The sequence below is a fragment of the Narcine bancroftii genome, chromosome 1 (assembly GCF_036971445.1).
Source record: "Narcine bancroftii isolate sNarBan1 chromosome 1, sNarBan1.hap1, whole genome shotgun sequence".
Classification (NCBI taxonomy): domain Eukaryota; kingdom Metazoa; phylum Chordata; class Chondrichthyes; order Torpediniformes; family Narcinidae; genus Narcine; species Narcine bancroftii.
The window spans coordinates 393,603,371-393,626,916 of NC_091469.1; the positions used below are offsets into that span (position 1 = coordinate 393,603,371).

General features: G+C 40.8%; 1 protein-coding gene across 2 annotated transcripts in view; it reads right to left on the reverse strand.

Moving 5' to 3' along the window:
* The window catches only part of LOC138751433 (collagen alpha-1(XXVIII) chain-like), a 216,801-nt gene that overhangs the window by 12,713 nt on the left and 180,542 nt on the right, over positions 1–23,546 (reverse strand). For both annotated transcript variants that reach the window (XM_069913684.1, XM_069913685.1), the window contains exons 29-35: positions 21,606–21,686; positions 21,462–21,497; positions 17,493–17,529; positions 10,652–11,206; positions 9,539–9,702; positions 7,873–8,116; positions 333–508 (exon numbers count right to left, since the gene is read on the reverse strand). In XM_069913684.1, coding sequence (XP_069769785.1) covers positions 333–508; positions 7,873–8,116; positions 9,539–9,702; positions 10,652–11,206; positions 17,493–17,529; positions 21,462–21,497; positions 21,606–21,686 — 1,293 coding nt within the window. The remainder of the gene's footprint in view (positions 1–332; positions 509–7,872; positions 8,117–9,538; positions 9,703–10,651; positions 11,207–17,492; positions 17,530–21,461; positions 21,498–21,605; positions 21,687–23,546) is intronic.

Genomic DNA, 23,546 nt, shown 5'->3' on the forward strand with positions numbered 1-23,546 from the left:
ATTACTGATCCTGTCGTGGTTCTCCCCGGCATCAAGCTGAGGAGGTGCATGCAAAGTGCATCCACACCCTTTCCTCAACATGCAGGATTAAGGGGTGAGTTCAGCAGCAAAAAGAACCCTGGGACCTGATCTTCACCTTCTCTCAAACTTCTAACTTCCTTCTCGCATGCACAAAAGCCAGGATATTTTGAGGTGGAAATGACCGACAGCCAACATATTCCTTCAGAACTATAAGTTATCAGTCAACATGTAACACTTTGAACATGTAAGCTAATGGTCATAGTGCAATTTCTGGCCTGTAATGTCCAATCTCATCTGTAAACGTGACTCACCTTTTTAAACTGCAAGCATTTGCTGTGGCATTCATCCTGCGTCAGAAAGCGATTCATATTCCCCTCACAACCTCCATACCAGAATTGTGCACACGAATTAGCTGTATTATCAAAGTACCACTTAATAACATAACTTCTGCATGGCCCTTGATCAAGAGGTTCATCGCAAGCTGGATCTGAAGCCCAAAATCAAAGAATGACAATGTCATATTTAATGTCTTTAAAAAATGAAAATTAATCAAGTTACAATGCTCTTAGCCCACCTACTACCACAACCACACAATCTCTTGAACTAGTTTAACTGGACCAGATGAACTTGAACCACTGCAGCCCCCACCTCTAGCTGCTCTATGACCAGTTCTAGGTTTTGTCATTGGTAGTGGCAGGGAGTCATGCAAGATAGAGGCTTACTTACACCTTAAGCTTCAGATGAACAGATGCTTTATGCAAACACCTTTCTTATTTGCAGACAGAAGAAAGGCCATTTAAAATGTATAGGGCCATAAATTAATGTATTGGTTAAACATCCTTCCCTTTTTTAAAATTTACAGTCAGATGATAATAAACTTGAATTTGATATTTTGTTTAATCTTAAGCAAACAGCCACAACAAAGATTGAAAGCTATGAAGAAATATCCACCCACCCAGGCAAGTGAACGATATGGCAGACAGCCAATAAACACACATGACCTGGTTAATTTATATTGTGTACATGATAATAAAGGAATCTTGATTGATTGAATGGAAAATCCAGGTCTCAAAGTCCAACTCTTTTACCATTTATGCCCAGAAGTACCATTTATGAATTTACAATTCGATAAGTTCTCTCATTTATTTTCGATGTAGGATTTGGTAAAAACTGGTAAACTAGTTATGAAACAACAGAAAGTCACTAGGTGTTTTGTCATGTGAATCTGTAAAGGATAAGCTTCACATCTCATTATCCACTTCATATAACATTAAAAATTCACAGGTGCCCTTACCAGATGTTTCAATGATATTGTGATGCAAATGATGCAATCTCAGTAAACAAGATTTACTGCCAAATCTGTTTCATGCCTATTGTGAAAATGAATGAGATTCTACAAGAGGGAATGGATACGTCCTTCAGCATCTCAGTCCTGCTCTACCACTCAGTTAGATTATGGCTAATCTAAATCTTAATTTAATCCACCTATCAACACTCCATGACAGTAACAACACAAATTATGTGTGCCTTTATCATATTATGTTGCCCCAGGATTTTCAAAGACAGCATTCTTAAACAAGATTCAAATGAGTCATGAGAAATAGAAGTAGAAAAAGCCATTCAACCTCAGATACCCTCTACCAACACAGTAACAGACCCTTCAGCCCACAATGTTGTGCTGAACATGATACCGACATTAAACACAATCTCTAATTCTTGTGCATGATACACATCCCTATATTCCCTGCCCAATCATATGTCTATCTCATATTGTACCTGCATCCACCATTATCCCTGACAGCCTGTCTGGGCACCTACCACTTGCTGAGTAAAAAGACTTACCCACACATTATCTTTAAACTTTTCTCCCGGACTTTAAATACACATCCTCCAGTGGGTGACATTTTTACCCTGAGAGAAAGCTCTTATAATTTTATACTCTTCTATTCTTCCTTCAATGTCTGATACTCCAGAGTAAACGACCTTGGTTTGCCCAACTGCTCTCCATAACTCTTACCCTCTAAACTAGACAACATCCTGGTAAGCCTGTTCTGTACCCTTTGTACAGCGTCCAATCCCCCTCTAATGTGGTGACCAGAATTGCACACAATACTGCAAGTCCAGTCTAACCAAAGGTTTATATAGCCACAATATGATTTCCTTCCTTTTATAAGCAATGTCCTGAACAATGAGGGTAAGCTTGCCATATGCCTTCCTTTCCACCTGACTGAAGCATCCCAACATGGCCTTGGAGCAGTACTACTGCAACAGCATGAGGTCACATGGCAAACTGTGGCCTATGCATCAAGGGTTTTAACAAGAGCAGAAGCCAATTATGCACAGAGAAAGCTTCTTGCCAGCACTTATGCATGCAAAAGGCTCCATCAATACATCTATGGACAAGCTCTTGATGTGGAGACAGACCATAAGCCACTGGTCTCAATGATGTCCAATGAATGACTATCCCATGAGAGTACAGCGCATGTTGATGAGGGTGCATAAATATGATTTGAAAATTATCTACATGGCAGGAAAATACCTGTTTGCAGCTGATGCACTGTCTCAAGCAATTGACAAGAAAGAAAAGAGCTACTAAGAGGTTAATGTGGAGATACAGACATGATTTTCATCTCATTCCAGGATAGAACAGAGCAGATCAGGAAATCAACAGAGACAGATGAAACAATGAAAGAGTTCAAAGATACAATACAGAAAGGATGGCCAGTAGCTAAAAATGACTGTCCAATGGGTATTCGGGATCATTTTCAAAAATGCAAACATGGAGCTCGAGAGGTGATGAACTGGCCACGAATAAACCAAGACATAAGCCAGACCACTGCTTCATGTAAAATATGCCTTACCTATAGACCAAAGCAGCAAGCAGAACTGTTTACACCTCACCCTGTACCAGACAGAGCATACTTCAAAGTTGAAGTAGATTTATTTGACTGTAAAGGGAAGAGTCATATAGTCGTAATAGACTTTTTTTTCCATTACCAGGAGATAGAAACACAAACAGTTATCACTTTCACGAAAAATGTGTTTGTGAGGCATGGAGTTCCTTGTGAAGAAGTATCAGACAATGGTCCACAATTTTCAAGCAGTGAATTTGAGTCCTTAGCCAACACTTGGGGGTTTCGATATATAATTTCAACCCCACATCACTCAAAGTCTAATGGCCAAGCAGAGAGTTCTGTCAAGGTGGTGAAGAGTAAGGCCAATTGATGTCATTTGAACAATTAAGGAATAAATACGGAATAACTAATAATATTCTTTTCTGTTATTTTCAATTGAGAGGATATTTGAGGGAAAGGTTAGGTCCAGCGATGCTGTTACCTACTTGTAGTGAGGTGGAAACTCTTATTAGAAGAGGAAATACTAAAAAATTTACTTCTTTAGTATATCTTATCTAAACAGGGAGTGCATAAATCTGGACAGAAATTGGGATTGGATTTGAATATTACAATTGATGAGCAAATATGGTAGGATCTCTGTTGAGATTATATGCAAATACTATTAATCTAAGATATAAATAAGTTCAATACAATTTTTTACATCAGTTATATTTGACACCACAAAAATTGAATAGAATGAAATCATATTTATCAGTTCAATGTTTTAGGTGTGGTGAAGAGATAGGAACTTTCTTGCATTCAACTTGGTCATGTCCCAGGGTAAAGCCTTTTTGGGTGGATTTAGGAAATTTATTAGGTCAAAGTACAGGCATTGTATTTCCACAAAACCCAGATGTATTTCTATTGGGGAATATAGAAGGAACAAGACCTCCAAGTTGAAACTATCAATATTCCAAATTAAATTTGTTAAAACAGCATTAACGGTGGCAAGGAAGTATATTGCATCGGATTCACACTTGGGTATGGGAAGATGGAATTTTTTTTTAGAAATTACAAGTGTGTTCCTTTGGAGAAAATCACAATTAATTTGAAAAATCAAAATGGTATATTTTTGCAAATTTGGAACTGTATATGCAAATTTTAGGTATAACTGTGTAGAGGTGTTTTTCCAACCTCTCGAGACCTGTGTTCATCTCCTTCCCCAAATTCGTCATATAAACCTTGTTGGAATCCTGTGTGTTGGGAAGTGATCCTCTGAGAAATCCATGATGCTGTCTTTCTTTTTCTTTATATTACTATATATCCTTCTTTACATATCATTTTTTTGGGGGGAGTGGGGAGTCTAGGGAGGGGGGATATAATGATTGAAATTTTCTTAAATTTAAACATTTACTGTTTGTATAATTGTTTAATAATTTCATGTATGGAAAATTTTAAAATAAAATATTCCAAAAAAAGGTGGCGAAGAACCCCATGATGAAAGTGCCTGATATAACCATATAACCGTTTACAGCGTGGAAAGAGGCTATGTCGGCCCTTTGAGTCTGCTCCGGTTCACTTGAACAACTCCACTAGCTCCCCCCTCCCGCTCTCCACCCATTTCCACCAAAGCCTAATGATTCACAAAAGTGTGCCACTACAGAATGGCCTTTCTCCTGCCTAAATGCTGATGAGTTGATGCATACCTTCCAATGCATGAAAATCTGTTAACACCTAAAAGAGCACATCAGGTCCACACAAAGTGGAAGAGAAAGTAAAACAGAAACAGTATCAAGTTTGCGGAGGAGCTAGTGGAATTGTGCAAGAGAACCGGACTTGAAGGGCCGACATGGTCTGTTTCCGTGCTGTAAACGGTTATATGGTTATATGATAAGACTGTAAAAAGCCTCCCAGTCCTGAAACCTGGAGTTCAAGTGTGAATCTGAGATCACAATTCTGGTACATGGGCCTTGCCAGGATATGTGCAAGAGGAAATAGATCCACATTCCTCCCAGATCCAGACAGAGGAAGGGCCACCTCTGAGAAGGACCAGTGTGGATCTATGACCACAAGCTCCAACTCATGATTGTGACTCATCACCTGTCAGTACACAAAAGGGACCAGCACATGTAGAAAAGGAACAAGTTGTTCAGAGTTCACAGAAAGATAAAAATACTAAATGCAAGCAATGAACTGGTGGAAACACACAGCAGACCAAAAAGGACTGTTAAACCACGCCAGACACTGACTGAAAGCTGCTGAGTGGAAAGAGACTGGCCATGGAATGTAGATACCCTTGTTATGTCGACATAGTATTGTGTTTTTTTTTAAAGGGGAAAGATGTGTTATTATGTGTGTATAATAAAGAACTACATTTCCCAATAGGCAATGCGCATGGTTGGTGAGGGAACAAATAGTAGACTACAACCAAAGTAGAGTGCATTATTAGTTCAAGCAGCTTGAGAAATAAAGTTGTTTAAGCATTAAAACTATGCAAGGTTGTTCTTCTTCAATGAACAAACATAACATCCTCTACCTTGGGGAGACCAAACCTAGATTAAGTGACCATTTCGCTGAACATCTACACTCTGTGGGTCTAAGCATGAGTTTCCTGTTGCTGACCATTTTAATTCCCTGACCATTCCTACAATGGCATGTTTGTCCTTGGCCTCATCCATTGTCAGGGTGAAGCCAAATGTAAACTGGAGGAACAACACATCATATTTCTCATGGACAGCCTTAAACCAAATAACATGAACATTGATTTTTCTAAATCTGGGTAATCCTTCCCTCTATCTGATTCCACTGTTTCCATCTCCAGTAGTACTTTTTTCTAAATTTTCTTTCCCTCCTCCCTTTCTGGTGGTTACTGTGGTGCTATGTATATGGATCAGTTGGATCTTCAGCAGCGTGGATTCGATGCTGTCGGCCTCTGCCATCTCGAGTACTTCAATGTTAGGGATGAAGTCTCTCCAATGAATGTTGAGGATGGAGCAGAGACAACGCTGGTGGAAGCGTTCTAGGAGCCGCAGGTGATGCCGGTAGAGGACCCATGATTTGGAACTGAACAGGAGTGTGGGTATGACAACGGCTCTGTATACGCTAATCTTTGTGAGGTTTTTCAGTTGGTTGTTTTTCCAGACTCTTTTGTGTAGTCTTCCAAAGGCACTATTTGCCTTGGCGAGTCTGTTGTCTATCTCGTTGTCGATCCTTGCATCCGATGAAATGGTGCAGCCGAGATAGGTAAACTGGTTGACCATTTTGGGTTTTGTGTGCCCGATGGAGATGTGGGGGGGCTGGTAGTCATGGTGGGGAGCTGGCTGATGGAGGACCTCAGTTTTCTTCAGGCTGACTTCCAGGCCAAACATTTTGGCAGTTTCCGCAAAGCAGGACGTCAAGCGCTGAAGAGCTGGCTCTGAATGGGCAACTAAAGCGGCATTATCTGCAAAGAGTAGTTCACGGACAAGTTGCTCTTGTGTCTTGGTGTGAGCTTGCAGGCACCTCAGATTGAAGAGACTGCCATCCGTGTGGTACCGGATGTAAACAGCATCTTCATTGTTGAGGATCCAACTGCGCTGGGTAGGTCACGTCTCCAGAATGGAGGACCATCGCCTTCCCAAAATCGTGTTATATGGCGAGCTCTCCACTGGCCACTGCGACAAAGGTGCACCAAAGAAGAGGTACAAGGACTGCCTAAAGAAATCTCTTGGTGCCTGCCATATTGACCACCGCCAGTGGGCTGATATCGCCTCCAACCATGCATCTTGGCGCCTCACAGTTCAGCGGGCAGCAACCTCCTTTGAAGAAGACCGCGGAGCCCACCTCACTGACAAAAGACAAAGGAAGAAAAACCCAACACCCAACCCCAACCAACCAATTTTCCCCTGCAACCGCTGCAATCGTGTCTGCCTGTCCCGCATCGGACTTGTCAGCCACAAACGAGCCTGCAGCTGACGTGGACATTTACCCCTCCATAAATCTTCGTCCGATGCGGGACAGGCAGACACGATTGCAGCGGTTGCAAGGGAAAATTGGTTGGTTGGGGTTGGGTGTTGGGTTTTTCCTCCTTTGTCTTTTGTCAGTGAGGTGGGCTCCACGGTCTTCTTCAAAGGAAGTTGCTGCCCGCCGAACTGTGAGGCGCCAAGTAACTCCTCCCTTTGTGACCTGGCCATGAAGGTCAACCTTCCTCCCCCTATCCATTCATTCGAGCACATGGAGCCAGACCAACCACAATCTAAAGTTTGTTAAAGCCTATCGTTTCTCACTCTCAGTCTTTAGAGTCATTGATAGAGCTTATCAGTCACCTTTCACACCTTCTGTCCAATCACCTCTGAGCCCCTCCTCAAGTTTCCTTTCCCCTTTTATGTTATTTTGCTTATTTTATCTTAATCTTTTTAGACATATAACACAGTAACAGGCCCATCCGGTCTACAAGCTTGTGCCCCATAAATATACCAATTATCCTATAATTTTGATAAAGGGTTCTTATTTGACATATTCACTTATTATTTCTATCCTTGGATGCTGTCTGGCCTGCTGTATTTCTCCAGCAATTTATTTTCTGCTCAAAATTCTCATATGGCAGCTATTGTATTTCTCTCTTGTGAGTGATTCTCCCTGAACAACACGACTAAGCAAAGTGAATTTCAGAATGTGATCCCTAAAATATCCATTTAAACCCAAATATTCCATGGATTCTTTCCAGCACTGGACAACCTCAGTTAGTAAACTGGTGTTAGGCTGATGGGAAGTAGCGTCAATGACTGAAGCATAAGATTCACTTAAATAGGAATCCTTCTGTGGCTGAAGGCTCTGCCAACACTGTGTAAACTTACACTTTAAAACTGGGTGCAAACTCAGTCCTGGGGGTACTCAAAGAGATTAAAACCAAAAGGAAGTTTTGGTTAAATAAATTATTTCACAAAGGACAAATTTCCAGTGGATAATTGAATGCATATGCCTAAATAAATTTCAACGGCATCATTAACCACTTCACTGTGAGCTCTTCTTTATGTACCTCTGTAACCTTCCTCTTTTGGCATATCTTCTCTAACGAACATTGGTGGAATGGTGCTGTCTTTGAAAAGATTTGACTTTTCCAGTACATCTTCATCATCATTTCCAGTCCCTACTTCAGGCTTTCCCAATGGTATACGTTCTTCTGGTCTTGTAAGTTCAGGAGATCCTTTTTGCCTCGTCAATGTGTCTTCACTTCGGCTATTTGGCTCTAGTATATTTGGGCCAATTCCTGCAGAGCTACTCTATGAAGATAAAAAGGGGCACATGAATATTTTCCAAAAATTGAGGAGATTGCTGATACTTTCCCATTATTTAAAGACAACTTTTAATCAACTGGACAAAGCATATGTGATTTTAATGAACACAAAAAGAAGTGGGAAAAACTACAGGAATGAAAGATACTTGAAAGGATGAATTTCTCAAATGAAAGATTTTATAATGTTCAAGTTCAGACTTTAACTTACAAATTTTTTTTGGTTTAAATGTGATATAACATCTGAAATTTGGATATCATATCTAATTATTGGTGACAGGTTCAAGCATTGTTTGGAAAACTGCCAAGAAGCCTGGCATTGTCCCCAGATCTAGAAACCACACAGGGATTAGAATATGCATGGGTTACTTTTCCCAAAATTCTACCGGGCCTCTGGCTGATGTATCAAGTGGACGGGGAGCAAGCAATTGAAGTTGAGGCAGGGAAGGGGAAGCTGGAGTCAAGGCTGCTTTAAAGTTTTTTGGGGAGAGGTCTGAAGCAGCATTCCTGCTCTTCCATGTTCACATTGAAACTGATTTTGTTGAAGGAGCTTAGCCTGCTCTAGCTCTCTCTGGCATGAGACTTGGATCTGGGCACAGCAGGCCTGATGGAGAAACTTTCTGCTGGCCAGTTGTTCAGCCTTCAGACTAAACTCTGCAGTTAGATCCAGATTATGTAACTGGGTCTGATTCTGCACAATTCAAATGGTTTTTGTGCAAGTGCCGATTTTTCAGATGGGCTCAGCAAGAAGGCATGATAGGCCCAAGTACCTATTCTTGTCTTAACTGACTGACTAAACTGTTTTCTTCCATGTTATACATTGAGATGTGGGGAGAAAGACCAATAGACTTTTCGGTTTGATTGTATAGTGTTTAGGAGAACAGCAGAAATGGGTCTGCATCATTGGTTTGAATCCCACCATGGCCACCTCATTTTTTAAAACATATGGAATTTAAAATAAATCTATTCTCTGTAACTATAGCCATGAAACTACCAGATTCTTGCACAATTCAGGATGAACAAGAAAATTTGCAGATGCTGAGGTCAAGTGTAATAGATAAAAGTGCTGGAGAAAATGAGCAAGTCACACAATGGCCTTAGGAAGTAAAAGAGTGGATGCTGCTGAGTTTCTCCAGCACTTTTGTGCATTGCTCTTGCTTCACTAACATCCTGAAATTAAATGGCATCTATGTGACTCCAGGCCATTAGCACGTTTAACTTTCCGCAATTCAGGGGCAATTAAGGAAGGACAAAAAAATCTGTTTCCTCAAATAATGCCTCATTTGCTGATTTTTTTCTGGTAACTCCTGCTATGCTTTCAGATTTCCAGCTCTTGTAGCACTTGCACGATCGACCATAGAATAAGTTAATAAATGCTAGGAACGTATTAGCAATTCCATTTTTAACCCACCTGCATAGTTGTTTGTAGGTCCTCCTCATGATATAGGCTGGTGTGTATGGTGTCAGGCCCTGGTGTGGGCTGAACTGGAGTGGGTATTTTGGAGCTAGGAATCAAATTGAGCAGTGGATCGTTGTCAGACTGACAGATCCTGGAGAACAGTTTATTTTCAAGAGCTGAAATGGGGATAAAACTGTTTAAAACAAAATGCAACAACCCAGCAAATCAAATCTCGTAAAAACTGACTTGTGACTTCATATCACATCTATATTCAAACAATGAAAACAATGTTCTGAGATTTATTGGCCAAGTTTTGGAAGTTTGGAAAGATTTTTATTCTCTTGGTTTTCATTTCTTTCTTGATCTGCTACCCACTCTCTTGGCAGGAAGCAGATTGGGTGAGAGCATTGTTCCTGGATCTCTGTCAAGATCCTTTGAAACCTGCTGAGTGGAAGTTTGAGAGCTCAGCCTGGGCCAACTCTCCACCAGATTTCCCTCCACTACTGGAACTATTTGGCCCATAAATAAATAGTAAGGTTTCCGATTATGTTACCATGACAACCTCTTATCTTTTATTACCCTTGTACATGTACTGCTTTCAGAGGTGCAGATCTGTATAGTTTTAGTTATCTTCTGCATTATTATGTGACCAATTATCAGACTGTTGCTCCTGTTTGCACACCTCATGTGGTGTACCAACACTTGGGCTCATTAAAGGGTGAGGGTTCATTTTGTTGGAAGGAAGTCGCAGGTTAGTGTCATGGCCTGGAATCTCTGAAATTTAGCTGCCTGACTCTTGCCCAAAGCTGAGCCAGTTTGAGTCAAGTACCTGACTGAAGAAAAGCTAGACAGTGTAACTGGGAATAATGCTGGTGATCTGGGAAGTGGAGGATGACACAGGAGGAGGATATGCATCCTGTTGATCAGAACAACATGCCTACTAAACTGGCATGCAATGCCAAGCCAATGAAAACAGGATAAGTCACTTTAATGATTCTTAAAAGGCAACAACCTTTTCCCCAGGTATGGTTGGAGTGGTACAATTATTATTGCCATATTTATATGCTATTTGTTTCTAAAACATCAAAATAAATTCTTTACCAAATTCATCCATTTCATACTTACTTGGAAGTGTCAAAAAGTCATAAATCAGATAAACATGTTCCTCATCTGGATCAGATGCAATCTGGTTCATTTCCTTCTTAAAACTGGAGAAGGAAGGATCAGTGGCATTGCCGATCCCAATAACAAAAACCTCTGTGTTAACGGAATGGAGTGTTTTCACTGCCATCTCCAGGTTAGTTGGATCTCTCTTATCTGTCTGTCCATCAGTTATTACTATTGCCACCTTGCGGGCATCTCTTCTCGCTGCCTTTAAAACTTGATTCGCCACCTTTATGGCCGTTCCAGTGTAGGTTCCTTCTCCTAAGTATTGCATGTCCTGAATTAATGTTTTGGTTTCCTCGAGAGTGATATCTTGCCATAAGGGAATGATTATTTGAGCTTTAAGGCTGTAGAGTATTATACCAATTCGGATGGCTGCACTGCTACCACTAACTCGGTCTGTCAGAGCTCTGACAAACTCCTTAACAATATTAAAGTTTTCCAGTCCAACACTTTCGGAACTATCCACCACAAATACCAGTTCAAGAGGCTTTTCTTTGCATTTCTTTCCACATCCTGAAAGAAAGAATTGAGAATCACCTTTTTGAATGTAAAATCAGAAGGAAACTTCAGTAAATGAATAATTAAATGTGAGCAAAGGAGCCATTCCATAACTCCAAAGGGGAAGCCTTGCTGGAAGGTTTTGCTGGCAATGGGGAACATCTTGTTGGTATGGTAACCCTCAGAACATTAAATCATAACATTAGTTTCATGACTGATGATATTAGTGAATGCCTATTAATGGTTCATTTCTTCAAAACAGCAGTTTGCCTTTATATAGTCGCCTCGAAACAGTGAGATCAGTCAGTTAATATTCTGAAGCAGTACCAAACAAAACTTTATATGAACCCAGAAAAAGGTGCTATGTTAAGAAGGCAGCCAACATCATAAAGGACTCCCATCACCTACTTCTCACTGATGCATTCGTGTTGAAGGGTCAGAAGGCTAAAATCAGCAATTCAATAACAGTTTCTTTCAAATGACTATTATCAGATTCCTGAACCTCCCCTTATTACAGTAATCATGAACTGCTGAGACACCACAAAAGGACCACGTGCACAATTGCACCTTTTATTCATGGATAACTGTGAACATTTATTATCTATCTATTTTGGAAATTTTTTTGTCCATTCAATTTAATGAAGTATACTATAGCAGTTGTTTATTAGTTGTTCTTTTTTTACAGAATATCTGTATCTGTTCAGCTGCAGCAAGTAAGAATTTTGGTGCATGTATACATTGCACAATATACGTGGCAAACAACTCATTAATCATAGTTTTTTACACCCAGTGCAAGCCCGCACTCTGAAATATAGTAGTGTAGCACAAAGATATGTTGTCAGTGATTTTGGGGTAAAAAAGAACTGCTATTTTATTTTATTGGAATAAATAGACTATTTCATCCAGGTAATCACAAATGTTTGATACTCAAAAGTACTGTAATATTTGATCAGGATCACTATGCAATGGGGATTCAAGGAAAGTTAATAGATTGATCTGACCCATTGAATGAAGTATATACATTGAACATTATATACAAGGCTTTGGCATGCATAAAAATCTACCTTTACTTCCTGACTGCGTGTATCCAAACTTAAAAAAAACACGTTCTGCTTTCAGAACTAGCATTAAGCAATAAAATAAAACCAAAGAGCACTAAGAAAAAAAATATACATGTTAGAAATAAACCCAAAACTCCCTTGTCAACATTTTAGATTTGAATTATAAATATGCTAACTGATTGTTATTTTACAAAAACAAAATAAATTAATGAAAACAAAGATAGCTGTTTCAACAGCTACTAGTTTTATGCTCAATTACCCCTTAGGCTCTATTTTTCTGGTTGTGAGTGTGTGTACACACACACACACACACACACACACACACACACACACACTGTGCCCTCCATAATGCTCGGGACAAAGACACTTTTTGTCCTTTATTTGCCGCTGTGCTCCACAGTTTTAAATTTTCAATCAAACCATTCACAGGAGACTAAAGTACACATTCCAGGATATTTGTGTACATTTTGGTTTGACAATGTAGAAATTACAGCATTTTTTATACATTATAACATCATTTCAGGGCACCATAATATTTGGGACATATGTTATGTTTAGTACTTTGTTGCATATCCCTTGCATGCAAAAACTGCTTGAAGTCTGTGATTCATAGACATCACCAAGTGCTGAGTATCTTCTCTGGCATTGCTCTGCCAGGCCTCTACTGCTTGTTTGATTGGGTGGGTGGGGGGGGGGGGGGGGGCTTGTTTCCTTTGGTTTTCTTTTCAGCATATGGAAGGTATGCTCAATTGGATTTAGATTGGTAACTGACTTGACCATTCAAGAATTTTCCAGTCTTTAGCTTTGAAAAACTCCTTTCTTGCTTTCGCAACGGTTCCTCAGGAATCATTGTCTTGCAGTAGGATGAAGTGCGTCCAGTGAGTTTGTAGGTATTTGCTTGAACTTGAGCAGTTAAGATGCTTCTATACACCTCAGAATTTATTTTGCTACTGCCATCAGCAATTACACCTTCGATGAGATGTGCCAGTACCTGTGGCACCCATACATGCCCAGGTCATAACACCCCTACTACTGTTTCAAAGATTAGGTGGTATGCTTTGGATCTTGGGAAGTTCCTTTATGCCTCCATACTCTTGTGATGTTTCTTTTATTGTAATAATTGGGTTCTTTTCTAACAACTATACTTTATCAGCAATAATACTCACGACCTCATGGAGGCATCCATTTTGAATCTACTCCAAGCTGCAACAACACATCTCCAACTCCCTCTAGTGGTCAGGATTTTCACTAGCATTCTATCATTACAAATTTGCTCTTGTCATCACTCTGTTACAGGTTAATCTTGGTCTCATTTGTCCACAAGATCTTTTCACAGAATTTGTCAAGCTCTTTTAAATACTTCTTGGCAAACTGCAATCTGATTATTTGCATCTTGCAGTGTTTTCTCTGAAGAATCAGAATTTATTGTCATGAACAAGTCATTAAATTCCGTGTTTTGCAGCAGCCTCATAGTGCAAACATACATATTACATGCATCTTACAACATTACTATAAATAAAAAAATAAAAATAGTATATATAAATAAAATGACAATAATAGTACACGAAAAGTAAGGCAGTGTCTATTGATTATTAAGGAATCTGATGGCAGTGGGGAAGAAGCTGTCCTTGTGCAATTGAGGGCTTGTCTTTAGGTTCCTGTACCTTTTCCCTGATGGTAGAAGAGTGAAGAGGGCACGGCCTGGGTGGTGGTGGGGGGGTTCTTTGAGGATAGAGGCTGCTTTTTTAAGCCACTGCCTTATGTAGATGTCCTTGATGGAGTGAAGTCTGGTGCCTGTGATGTTGCAGGTTAAGTTAACAACCCTCTGGAGTATATTCCTGTCCTGAGAGTTGGTGCCTCCATACCAGGCAGTGATGCAGCCAGCCAGAACACTCTCCACAATACACCTATATAAGTTTTTGAGAGTCTTCGATGACATACTGAAATTCCTCAGACACCTATACAAAGTATAGCTGCTGGCGAGCCTTCCTTGTGATTGCACCAATGTGGAGGCTCCATGTCGGAAATGTTCACACCCAGGAATTTGAAGTTCTCGACCCTCTCCACTACTGAGACCTTGATGAGGACTGGGTCATGTTCCCCTGACTTCCTCCTGAAGTTCACAATCATATACTTGGTTTTGCTGACATTGAACGCAAGGTTGTTGTCATTACACCATTCAGTGAGCTGATCTATGCTTTCTCATTGCCATTTGTGATTCTACCGACAACTATGGTGTCATCAGCAAACCTGTAGATGGTGTTTGAATTGTGCCTGGCCACACAGTCATGAGTGTATAATGAGTAGAGCAGTGGGCTAAGAACACATTCTTGGAGTGTGCCTGTGTTGATGATCAGTGAAGAGGAGATGTTGTTTCCAATTAGTACTGACTGTGGTCTTCCAATGAGAAAGTCAAGGATCCAATTGCAGAGGACAGAACAGAGGCCTAGAGTTTGTAGCTTCTTGACCAGTACTGAGAGAATAATGGTATTGAAGGCTGAGCTGTAGTCTATGAAGAGCAGCCATATGTATGAGTTTTTGAGGTGGTCCACAGCTGAATGGAGAACCAGTGATACTGCATCTGTTGTGGAGTGATTGTGGCAATAGGTGAACTGAAGTGGATCCAGATCTTTACCTAGGTACGTGTTAATTCTGGCCATGACCAGCTTCTCAAAGCATTTCATCACAGTAGAAGTTAGTGCTACTGGGCGGTAGTCATTGAGGCAGCTCACGCTACTCTTCTTGGGTACCAGTATGATTGATGCCCTTTTGAAACAGATGGGTACATTTGACTGCAGCAATGAGAAGTTGAAGATGTCCATGAACACTCCGGCTACTTGGTTGGTGCAAATTTTCAGAACCCTGCCAGGTCAGGGTACACTGTCAGGACCTAACACCTTGTAAGGTTTCACCCTCTTGAATGATGTTCTGACATCACCCTCAGAGACAGATATCACAGGGTCCTCAGCCTTTTCAGGGAATCTGGTAGGCACTGTTTGATTCTTCTTCTCAAAATGGGCATAGAAGGTATTCAGCTCATTGGGTAGTAACTGTTCGCCCTTGCTTTGTAGGCTGTAATGGCCTGCACTCTTTGCCATAGCTAGTGTGTATGTGTCTCTTTCTCTAGCTTCCTCTTGAATTGCCACTTTGCTTCAGAGATGGTCTTCCGCAGGTCATGCCTGGAGTTCTTGTAAGGATTCTAATCCCCAGCCTTAAGTGCCCTTGTTCTCACCCTCAGCAGGTTGAAAATTCTCTGATTCACCCAGGGGTTCTGGTTGGGGAACACCCAGTATTTGCGTGTGGGCACACATTAATCCACGCAGGTTTTAATGAGGTTGGTGATACCTGTTGCATATTCATACAAATCTATGGATGAATTCTTGAATATGTTCCAGTTCACCAATTCAAAGCAATCCTGCAGACTCTCCTCCACCTCCCTCGACCAAACTTTTGCCATCTTCACCATTGGTGCTGTGGTCCTCAGTCTTTGCTTGTACACCAGGAGTAGAAGTAGCCAGGTGATCAGATTTGTCAAAGTGTGGTTGTGGTATGGGTTGGTAGGCGTTCTTTATCAGCATAAAGCAGTGGTCAAATGTGTTGGTTCCCTTGGACTCGCATGTGACATGTTGAGGGTAGTTTTGTCAGAGACATCTTCAGGTTGGCCTGATTAAAATCTCCTAAAATGATCGGGAAGGTACTGTTTCATGGCTGTTTATCACAGTCCTCAGTCCCTCCAATGGCAGTGTGATGTTAGCTGGGGGAAGAATGTACACTGTGACCAGGCGATTGCAATGAACTCCCTCGGCAGGTAGAATGGGCGATACTTGATCGCCAGAAGTTCCAGGTCAGGGAAGCAGATCTGGGACATGACCATTACGATGAATTGATGATGACACAAATGCCGCCTCCCCTGGTCTTTCCAGATGCCAGTGTTCAGTCAGCACAATGGAGGGTGTAGCCCTTGGACCGCAGCGCTTTGTCTGGAATGTCTGCATTTAGCCGTATTTCCAAAAAAAGCGCATCATGCAGCACTCCCTGATGTCTCTCTGATGCTGAAGATTGGTTTGGAGTTCATCAAGTTTGTTCTCCAGGGACTGTATTTCTGTTAATGAAGTCTTCTGCGGACAGTAGTCATTGACACATCCACACTTGCCTCCTGAAGAGTTTTTCTGATCTGTTGGGCAGACGATTGGGGATTTTTCTTCATCATGATTTAGAATTCTTCTGTCATCAGCTGTGGAGCTTTTCCTCGGCCTTTGAGATAACTGAGCTCACTATTATGCTCTTTCTTCTTAAAGATGTTCCAAACAGTTGACTGGTAATCTTAAGATTTGGATGATGTCTCTAACTGTTTTATTCTTGTTTTTCAGCCTCATAATGGCTCCTTTGACTTTCATTGGCACAACTCTGGACTGTGTGTTGAAAAATAGCAACTACAGGCTCCAAAAGTGATCAAAGGTTTAGCCTAGTTCTCTTATACCTACACCAATGAAGCAATTAAACAGACCCGAGTAGTCACAAATATCTGTGAAGCCAAATGACCCAAACATTATGCTGCCCTGAAACTGGAGAACTACAGTATGTATAGAAAGTGCTGTAATTTCTACATAGTTGTAATGGTATTGATTGTATATGCTAATTGGCTCAGGATGGCCCACCACCTGATGACACTCTTACTTGGACTCCTCCCCTGGGACCCAGGCCATAAAGGTCTTTCTCTTCCCTGCACTTCCCTAGTTTGGATCTTGGCCAGCTCAAGTCTTTTGTGCAATAAAGCCTATCGTTTCCCTTAAGTCTTTGTCATTGCAATTATTGGGCCAATTGATAGTGCCCAACAATAGTCAAATCAAAAAATCATACAAATAACCTTGAATAAAATCTGGAAGGTGCACTTTAATCACATATGAATTTAAAACTGTGGAGCACAGGGAAAATAAAGGAAAGAGGTGTCTTTGTCCCAAACATTATGGAGGGCACTGTATACTCCCATGTTCAGGTGTCGCTCAGTTTTGGTGGTGGGAAACCTGGAAGAATGATGTTGTGTGCTGATCCCTGAATGCTATAAGATGGTGTTTTGTCCTCGATGGCAATATAAAAGGCAGTTCTACTCATCCGAATGCTCCCATCAGTCTCTACAGAACACAATATCTTAGGCACAAGATCAATGCATTTGTGGGAAATGAGTAAATGCTTGAAATGTATCTTTTAGATATCGAGTTCATTTTTATGTTTGAACTTACCACAGATTATTCTAATCAACTTGATTATTTCCTCTCTCTACAAAAAGACAGGAAGATAAAATAGTTTTTATATTTTAATACTTCGAGAACATACAGTGAAAATATTTTCTAAACAAGATACAATTAGCTGATTTACAGAATGGTTCAACCTCTGTGCAAACTCGTAGAATAACATCTTTATGAGCTTGCACAAATGTTGTGCACCATCTATACCTCCTCATAAACATATACAGGTGTAAGCACTTCACAGGCAATAATGTTGATAATATTGTGAGCAGGAAACATTGCAGATATCACGGGTGGCATGGTTGGCATGGCGGTTAGCACAACGCCTTTAAAGCACAAGCACTCCGGACCGGGGTTCAAATCCTGCGCTGTCTTTAAGGAGTTCTCCTCATGTCTGCGTGGGCTCCACTTTCCTCCCGCCATTTGAAATGTACCAGAGGTGCAGGTTAATTGGGTGTAAAAAGGGCAACATGGACTTGGCCAAAATGGCCTATTACCATGCTGTTTGTCTAAATTAAAATTTAATCAACATTGTTGGATTCAAAACTTCAGTTTACGAGAAGCTGTGAGACTCTTTAAGTCAGTTTTCCTGGTGCTGACATATCCCACTGGAAATGTAACCTAAATTCTAAATTCATCCCATGCTATAAAAGAAAAGGGAGAGACATCGATCGATCATTATTGGATCATTTAAATTCTAGTCTCCAAAGTTAAATAATGACAAGGTGCATACTGAGCCAGATCGTGGCTTTCAAAGTTCTCATTCAACTTTGAAAGAAGAATCAGTTTTTTTAACTGAACTAGATAAATTTTACCAAAGACGCGTGAAGTAAAAAACAAACTACTGGAAAAGCAGCATCTGTGGGGAAGTAATTGTTGACATTCGGGTCAAGACCCTACATCTGGTGTGAGAGTGGAGAGGAATGAAAGCCAATGCAGAGAGAAGGGGAAGGGTGAGATAAGGACCAGCAGGTGATTGATGGTCTGAGAAGGGGTGAAGGGCAACTGACAGGGAGTAAGATAGTGGGGTGATGGGGGGGGGGGGCAGGTGGGGGTGAGGGTGGTGCACTCTGTTCTATGAATCCCTGGTCTGCTCATCCCTCCCAATCCACCCCTCCATGACCCCTGGCACTTTCTATCCATGTCCTCATACACTATCAAACCAAAGCTACTTGCAAATTAAAGAAACAACATCTAATATTCCATCTGGGCATTCTCCAACCAAACAGCATTATCATCAACTTCTCCAGTTTATGTTAAATGCCTTCTCTGTCCCTCCCTTTCCCTATCCCTCTGTTTCCTTTACTTCAGCTCCCCCTACCTCTCTCATCTCTTCTTTTCCCAACCTTTTTATGTAAGCACCTGCATGCTTTTTGCTCATACCTTGACAAAGGGTCAAGGCCCGAATTGTTCGTTACCCTTAGATGCTGTGTGACCTGCTGAAGTTCTTCAGCACATTGTGTATTGCACTACAACCACAGTCTCTGCAGACTTTCCCTTTTAACCCTTAAACAGCTCTCCCAGGTGAGGCAAAGGTCCAAATGCACCTCCTCCAACATTTTCTACTATAGTCTCCTCTGCATCATCAAGACCCCAAGCACATGTGTGATGCACTTGCACTCTGTTTGCAATGGTCATCCTAAGCTTCCAGAGATTCTGAATGCATGTCATGTCAACTTCTCTTCCCATTCCTAGAATGACTTATCCATTCTTGGCCATTCCCACTGTCAGCGTGAGGCCAGATGCAAACTAGAGGAACAACATCTCATATTCTGCCTGATAAGAACATTGAATTTTCCAATTACTGGTAATCCTTACCTCATATGTACCCACCTCTCTCTCTCTGATCCACCTCTGGCCCTCTCAGTTTTAACCCCTTTCCCTTACCCCTCCTCCAGTCTCCATCACCTATTTTAATCCCCTCTCCTCCCTGGTAGCATCAACCTACTACCCACACACTTCACCCACTGGATTCCCTCCCCCATCTGGTTTGAACTGCCCTTTATCTCTCTCCTAAAGGTTCCCATTCTTACCTCAGCGTCTCTAACAGCTGTCTTCACCTTCACCCTCCCTACTCTCATCTGTCTCTGTTTTGTCTTTCTCTTTGTCTACTTCCACCTGCCTCTATCTCCCAACTCCATCACCCCATCACCCTCCAACAACTGGCTGCACCAGAGAATGCGGTCTCAACCCATTTCATTTTCTCCAGAGATGCTGCTTGACTCAATGAGTTCCTCCAAAAGCTTATTTTTGCTCCTGTGTCTCTGTAAAGGTTATCTACGTATGGCAGATCTTTGTATGAAAGAAAACCAAACCTTTAAAGCAAATGCAGTACACTCATCAAATCAATGGGTGTTTTGGCATTGAGGAAAATCCAACAAACAATCTAATGCTTTGCTACCAGTGTATAATTTAAAAATTAACTTTCAAATAGGATTTTGTAACAACTGAAATATGTGAAATCGATTCATTTTAGGATTAAAGATTCCTTTGTTGTCATGTACATAAATTCACAAAATTTGTTAACCTTTGTTTGCGATAAAGGCACACAAAGAGATGCCACTAGCGTGGCACCCCCACCAAACAGAAGAAGAAGCAAAAGAGAGGCTCTTTAGAGACACAAAAATGCTGGAGAAACTCAGAAGCCTGACGCCTTCCAGGCCTGAAATGTCGACTCCCTTTTGCTTTTGACAGATGCAGTGTGGCCTGCTGAGTTTGTCCAGCACTTTAGTGTACTGCACTAGACCCCAGCATCTGCAGTCTTTTTTCTTTGACTTCCTTCAGAGATACTGAGTGTCTGTGGTGGCATGCTACCATGGTGATCGAGCTAGTGCTCTAGATGGCATGCGCAACTAAAGGCCAGCAGCCCGCGGAGTGCCACTGGCCCCAACAAGCAAACTGGTGGATGAACAGCAAGGGCAGCTTAAAGACCATCAACCTTAAAGTGGCGCTGTCCTTGCTGCTCAGCCAACAAACATGGACAGCACGCGGGGAAGAAGGGCATTGTTATGCAGGAAAGTACATGCGCGCGGGAAATCCAGTTTAGTTATGCATGTTGTGACGTCAGCCAAGGGGGGAATAAATATAAAAGTCAGGCCTAAGCCTTAATAAAACTCAGAGCTTAACCTGACTACGTGTGTGTGTCTTCTTTCAAGTAGCATGAGGCTACATGTCCATGGATTCACCTCCTGTGCTCCTGTAACCACTGAGCCACCCAACTTCAACCTCTAAGCCCTTTGTCTGCTGCAGTGTTCTCTTTCACTGTAGGGTCCTTTCCCAGCAGATGCTTGTCTCCTGGATCCTTCAACTCTCATGATCTGCTGCCAAGCATTGGCACCTCTATTTAGACATGGACTTCCATAGGTTCCTTTATGTTAAGCAAAATGAACAGGGCCGTTGATATAACTACCGGGCAGTAGGACTCCATGGAGGAGTGATGTCTCTGCTCCCTGCTCTTGCTTTATTTTGTTCCCACGTTTCTCTTCACTGTTCATAGAATTTCACCACATAGGCATTATATATTGCAATATAGCAATGAGATCAAAATATAAAGGTTTTAACCTAGGTAGAATCACCCATGATCCTCTTAAATTTATTCTTGTTATAATCTCTTCCTTGGAATGAGCTAACAAGAATCATTCATAATCACTAACATTTCAAGAACTTTTGCTCTACATTTAACAACCAAATAATCTTTTGAGGAAATGTCATAAATTTGGGAGGAAGATTCAAGGGTTCACCTAATTCCTGTAATCTTGATGCAAATCTTGAAGACATAAATGCCTGTAGAAAAGTGCAATAATGCTATCTTTGATTAACAGTCACCTTTCTCCTTAAATTAATGGGAGATTGAAGATCCCTGCTAGACATCAAGGGGTTTGTTTCTATACTGAAAACAATGAATGCTCTCAGTCCTATTTACATAAAACAAAATTGAGTAAAATACTTTGTTTTGCTACTTACTGTAAAACCAGCGTCACCTTTCTCCCCATTCATTCCCTGCAGATTTAGAAAATACAAGACATCATTTTTGGCTCATTCCAGATTTTTTCCTCAATGATCGAACTCGGCAACCATTCATATTTTATCTATAAATGAATATCTTACTGAATTGCCTTTTATGCCAGGGATTCCTTCATTCCCTTTGGCTCCTTTACTCCCTGTTTCACCTTTATATCCATGATCTCCCTATAAGATTCAAGTTTTAAAATCAAATACATTATCTTTATCAGAAATTAAAGAAAATTGTTTGGTTAATTTGGTGTACACATACAGTAATAAAATATTCAAATCTAAGCAAGAGGCAACATTAAATCTTTATTAGTTAATGACTCAATGTACATTTCCACTGTTTTCTATTTTATTTCACTTTTGACATGTCTTGGTTTTTGTGATTTCTATAAACATGATAACTGAATCCTTAATAAACACAGGCAGATCCTTAAGCACATAGCAAGTGCTAACTCCAGTCTGTGTTCTCTGCAAGGAACTACAATTTCCTCAGATAACAGCAGAGGAGACTTTCTTCTCAAAATTATGCACACAAACCTCATGTGCATTCAATAGGAATGAGCTGGGATATTTCACTTGGGCTAACAATGCATCTTGGTAAATGTGGGCAGTCTTTGCCTGTTCTCTATTTTGTCTTTATTTTGAAGTTTGATTTATTTGTTTAGCGTGAGCTGATGGTCAAGTGTTGAGCTTGGGAAAGGAGAAGCCCATTATTGAAGCCCACCACCCAAGTTGAGGGAAAAATTGATCCCTGAGGGTGTAGGTTTACAGTATATAGCATATGCTATGGATGTTGTGAGATGGATCTGGGAAATGCAACAGGTTGAAGTGCAAGGAAACTAACTATAACTGACCCTGCAGAACTGAATAGATCAAAATGCCTAAAATCAGTAGTCAGTCTTTGTGTGGATCAGGTTAATCATATAAACGATAATACTAATGTTTGTGTAGTAGTGCAAGCATATGACTAGAAAAATATTAGTATTGATCACTAGCATAGACTAGAAAATTATCTCGATCAAATGGGTGAAATAATTTGGATTAAGAGGACTTAATTTAAAAAAAAACCACATTAAAATGAAATGTTGTGCTACCATAATTATTCCAGTACTGCGCTAACATTACATTTAATGTAAAACATCTGCTTATTGGGGACAGTCAGATTGACTTTGTGTAGGGCAGGGTATGTATTAGGAACTTTACAGAAGTTTTTTTGAGGAAGTGACAAAAATGTTTAATAAGGGTAATGCAGTGGATGCTGAGTACATGGATTTTAGTTAGGGATTTGACAAGTTCCCTCATAGATTGGATTCAAAATTGGTATTCTACAGGGATCAGATCAGATCCATGCACTTTGAAAGGTAAAATGTAAGAGAACAATGTAAATGAGCTGGACCCTCCAACTCTATAAAGGTGCCGTGTGCTTTTTGTTCTCTCTCTTTGTCAGCTTGGGACAACCCTGCTTCACTCTAGGCCTAGAAATGTGGAAGGGTGTTGGAGAAACTGTTGGTAAGATGTGCACTGTTAAAAGGGTTGGGAGCATTTAATTAGAGCCATGCCTGCACTGAGTCAAGGGGTGGTGGAGCATTGTAGTGATGTTTCCCTGATCATTGTATGTGCCAGTTTATTGTGTGTGTGTGTGTGTGTGTGTGTGTGTGTGTGTGTGTGTGTGTGTGTGTGTGTGTGTGTGTGTGTGTGTGTGTGTATTTTGTTCCCACACTATTTTCCCCACGCTCATTATTAATTGTCCACTATTTCTTTCTCGCAGCTGCCGTAAACTGTGTGTGTGCTGCATCAGTTACCATTTCCCACACTTGCGTTCTGTAAATAAAATTTTTCATTACAAAAAAAACTCTGTTCAGAATTGTTGCCTTTGAGACCTTCCAAACCTGTTTCCTCACTCACAACAATTATGGATAAACTTGAAATATTTCCTCTGGAGCATTAGAGGCTGTGGAATGACCCAATAAAGTTTATAAAACAATGAGAGGCATAGATAGAGTAGATAATTGGAGTCTTTTACTAGTTTTCTTTTAA